The sequence below is a fragment of the Cupressus sempervirens genome, chromosome 11 (assembly GCF_028749045.1).
Source record: "Cupressus sempervirens isolate cs-2001-9-10 chromosome 11, ASM2874904v1, whole genome shotgun sequence".
In the NCBI taxonomy this organism is placed as follows: Eukaryota; Viridiplantae; Streptophyta; class Pinopsida; order Cupressales; family Cupressaceae; genus Cupressus; species Cupressus sempervirens.
The window spans coordinates 836,170,126-836,173,971 of record NC_143128.1 but is presented as its reverse complement, the minus strand read 5'-3'; the positions used below and the strand labels follow the sequence as shown (position 1 = coordinate 836,173,971).

The 3,846-nt window shown below is 36.8% G+C and overlaps 1 protein-coding gene across 1 annotated transcript; it reads right to left on the bottom strand.

Annotated features, from left to right (window-relative positions):
• Positions 1 to 966: 966 nt before the first annotated feature.
• LOC149532160 (zinc finger A20 and AN1 domain-containing stress-associated protein 4-like) lies at positions 967 to 2,843 on the bottom strand. The gene is made up of 2 exons (XM_089810434.1): positions 2,658 to 2,843; positions 967 to 1,938 (listed from the first exon to the last, which is right to left on the bottom strand). Exon 2 carries the CDS (start codon positions 1,872 to 1,874, stop codon positions 1,341 to 1,343), a length of 534 nt encoding a protein of 177 aa, XP_089666560.1. The 5' UTR covers positions 1,875 to 1,938; positions 2,658 to 2,843; the 3' UTR covers positions 967 to 1,340.
• Positions 2,844 to 3,846: the final 1,003 nt, after the last annotated feature.

The following is a 3,846-nucleotide window of genomic DNA, read 5'->3' as shown; positions in this document are numbered from 1 at the left end:
AAAGATGATCTGCTCAAAAAGTTTAACTTAGGAAAAAGCAAACATCATCCTAACATATAGAAGATTCATACTGCAAAATTTATAAGAAGAGAAGATCTGCTGTCCCTTAAGACAATCTTTAGCCTACCGAATCTTAAAACATCTCTATTAATTTATTGTGTTAAACTATTTCATCATGAGCTCAGGGCTCAATTCAGACTTCATCAGGATGAACAGATATATGTATATTTAAAATCACTTAAATTTCCTTGTAATTATAATTTAAAAGCATAGTGGATAACTAAATGTTCTGCTGTGATATCTAACAACTGTTATCAGTCAACCGTAATTCTCTTGATATACTCTGACATCTTTTCAGATTACATTTCTTTTCTCGTAGCTACAGGACTTATCAGAAATGAATTTCAATGGATTAACTCCAGCATAACAAAAGAACAAGTAAATACAATTCCAAAAATGAAAAAATTGGTCCAAATCAAAGTGTATTACAAGATGAAATCAGTTTCAGCATTCTTCTGGCTGCTATGTGTTTTTAGTTAGTCTGATCTATACTTAAAGTTAGAATTATCAATACTTTCTTTCTGCTACCTGTTAGTAACATCTATTCATTATAATACTGCTTTATTCAATGTTCGGTTAAAAAAAAAACATTCTATGTAATGCATAAGGTTCCAAAAAAAACAACTGGATCCATATCTATTAAAAGCGGGCATTAATGTGACAAATGATAGCAATTACTCTCAAACCAACATGTCAACAACAAAAAAACGTCATTCCATTAGAGAATATATTGACATGAAATCAGATCTCATAAAAATCACAACACCAATGGAACAACTAGATTTTCCAGTTTTTTCATAAAGAAGTCATAACCTTTCAAGATTCTATATTCATAGTTTAGTCATAGTTATCTTCCATGATAACCAGTACCATATGAAAGAAAGCAAATCTAGATGCCACGAAAAATTACTTAGAACTAAAATTCTATAAACCATCATGATAATCTCCTACAACTATATCTTTTAACATCCATTACATTCAATCCCAAATCAGCTTCTGCATATACTTGATTGAAAGAACTGAATAAAAAGCGTTCCTTAACAAGTCTAAAATGGCAGCAATAAATGGATTAAACCCTGACCTGCTGGGGTCACAGAACTATACAAAGCGTATCACCCCCATGGTCCGCAAACCTCCCCATCAAATCTGAATCGGTAACATCCAAGACCAAAAGCAAAGTTAAAATTTGGGCATTGAAGAGGTATACCAATTTGACGAGCCAAAATCCAGGATAGACTGTGGAGGACTTTGCAAAGTATCAATAACACCAGTAAAACTGTTCAGATTTTGTCAATTTTGGCAGCTTTGATAACAGGGTTGGCTTTGGATATGGTCTCGCGACCGGTGGTCTTGAAATCGAAGGTGCAGCTGTGTTTCTCGGCATAGCGATGCATGCCGCAGAAAGTATTCCCGCACCGACATTTAAAGCCAGTAAGACCAACGCGTTTCCGACAGGAAAAGCATCGATTAGGAGTTTCAGGAGGAGGAGGCGTCGAAGAGGAGACAGCCACGGCCTGACTCGACGACGGTCCCGCTACGTCCACACATAGCTCTGGACGGCTTGGCTCATCTATTTGCGGCCTCACAACTGGGTCATCGGTCGCTACAGAGCCTACGGCAAAGGATTTCTCAACAGCGGCCATGGCAGATGTGGCCTGCGCTTCCTTTAAGGTGAGATCTCTGTAGCACTTTGAACAGAGATTTCTTGTTGCAGAACTTCCGAAGAATCCACAGTTATTGGCGCAAAGCTTTATACCTTCTGGGGCTTCGCATCCCGTGCCATCGGTGCCTCTATTCCAGCTTTCTTGAGCCATTATTTCGATCAAAAGCGTTAGCTTCTCCGACGGGCAAATAACACCTCAATTTACCACAAGTCACCTGCAAAAGGTTCAGGTCAATAACAAACTCCACTGCTTTCAAACATCTTTACAATACAAAATTTATTTATAAAATAAAATCACATTGCAGCAGCTCCCTCGAAAGATTTTTTTCCCCTTCCCCCAACGCATCACTCGAGAAGTTTTCCCAGAATAGCTTCTATTTATTTTCCCCAACACATCCCTCGAAGAGAACAGGCAAGAACAGAGAAACATCGATACTTCAACGAATCGTTTCCTAAAGCCTAGAAGTCATGTGTTAGCGAACGACACCTTTAAAAGATCCGCCAAAAGCCAGAAAACTTAAATATATCTTCCACAAAATTTCTAGATAGAGGTTATAGAATAAATAAACGGAAATAATAGGGACAATTTTATCGAATCACTTACAACAATTCTTTAGAAATGGCTTTGAAAAAGAAAAAGGAAAGCAGACATCTGTAATTTCCCAAAATCCTCTACAGAAAGATCTAGAAAAGTGCTTAAAATAGAAACAGAGAAACTAGGGTAAATTTCAGGTAACTCTACGGAGAAAAATTCTTGAAAGAAGCTATAAAATAAACACAAACATAAAGAAACAATTTCACTGAAACTGCCGCATAAATTTCTTGAGACGGCTTATTACAGAGGGTCGGCAAAACTACGACATACTTTCAAAAACAAAATATACAAACCCTGAAAGAAATATTTCCAAAGATAAAACACAACAAGAGCACTCACAATAACGCCGACGAAGAGATGGAAATCTGCTGCAAATTTCTTCCAAAATTTCAAGGCTTCGAAAGATCACGCCGAAGATTGCAGAGAGTAATGGAAAGATCTTACCGACGATTGCACAGCCCAGCGGAAGCTTTACAAGCTCCCGAAACCCTCACGCACGGCCACACGCAAACTAAACTTCCTTCTAAAGAAAAGAGCGGCGATATGCACGTTTAAAGGGGAAAAAAGGCAAGCAATCAGAAGAATCCAGCGACTTTCATTTTCTATTCTTTAATCAATTTAATAATAAATTAATTAAAATTTGATGATAATACGATCATTGAGAAAGAAATGGAGCCGGTTAACGGGGCAGCACATTCACCCACCCACTCCACTAACGACGTCCCCGAGATGGTTAGCTTATAATTGTATTTTAATTGTTTCGCTGAACAGCTGGTTAAAAATGTGCGGCTCAAGGCTTTTGTTTCAAATATCAAGGCTTTCGTGCGGTGGAGGTAGAATAATTCCGGACGTCAATTTTTAATACGTGTAGAAGCTTCCAGTTAACCCACCGTGAGTTGGTATACCCTCTTTCGGGATTCGAACCCTTATCATATATGCGTAGCAACTTTTCCACCGTCTAATCAAGTTCTCCGCTTCCGCTCTTCCCTTATCATGGCCGAGCTTAACCGACACGCGCCTTTTTTATTTATGCCAAACATTTGTTTTTGAAATAATGCCAAACATTTGTTAAGCTAGGCAGTTAACACCTTTTTTACCCCAAATAAGAATTTGGAAGATTTAAATTTTTTATGGGTCTGAATTAATATTTTATTTTTCCTTTTTGTTGTTTTGTTCAGTCCTCTTCATTTCAAGAAATGAGATTCCTAGGTAAGTCATGGGGTGTAAGAATCATATTCTATGAGGAGACTATTTTAAGGTTCACCACAGAAAATCTTTCCAATCGAAACAACTTTAGTAAATCAATTTCTTTCTTATATGAGTTGATGATGAATGTCTTCAACTTCTCAATGTATTCCTTGTTGACTAAATTATATAATGAGCTAGTGGTTAAGAGGTTAACATGTTATGATTGAACAGATAAAATGATAAATAAGAGAGATTTTCCATTGCAAGTCAAATTATGATATTGCAGTTAAGATATTAATAAAGTGTGATATAACAAATAAAATGAATATAAGACATATTT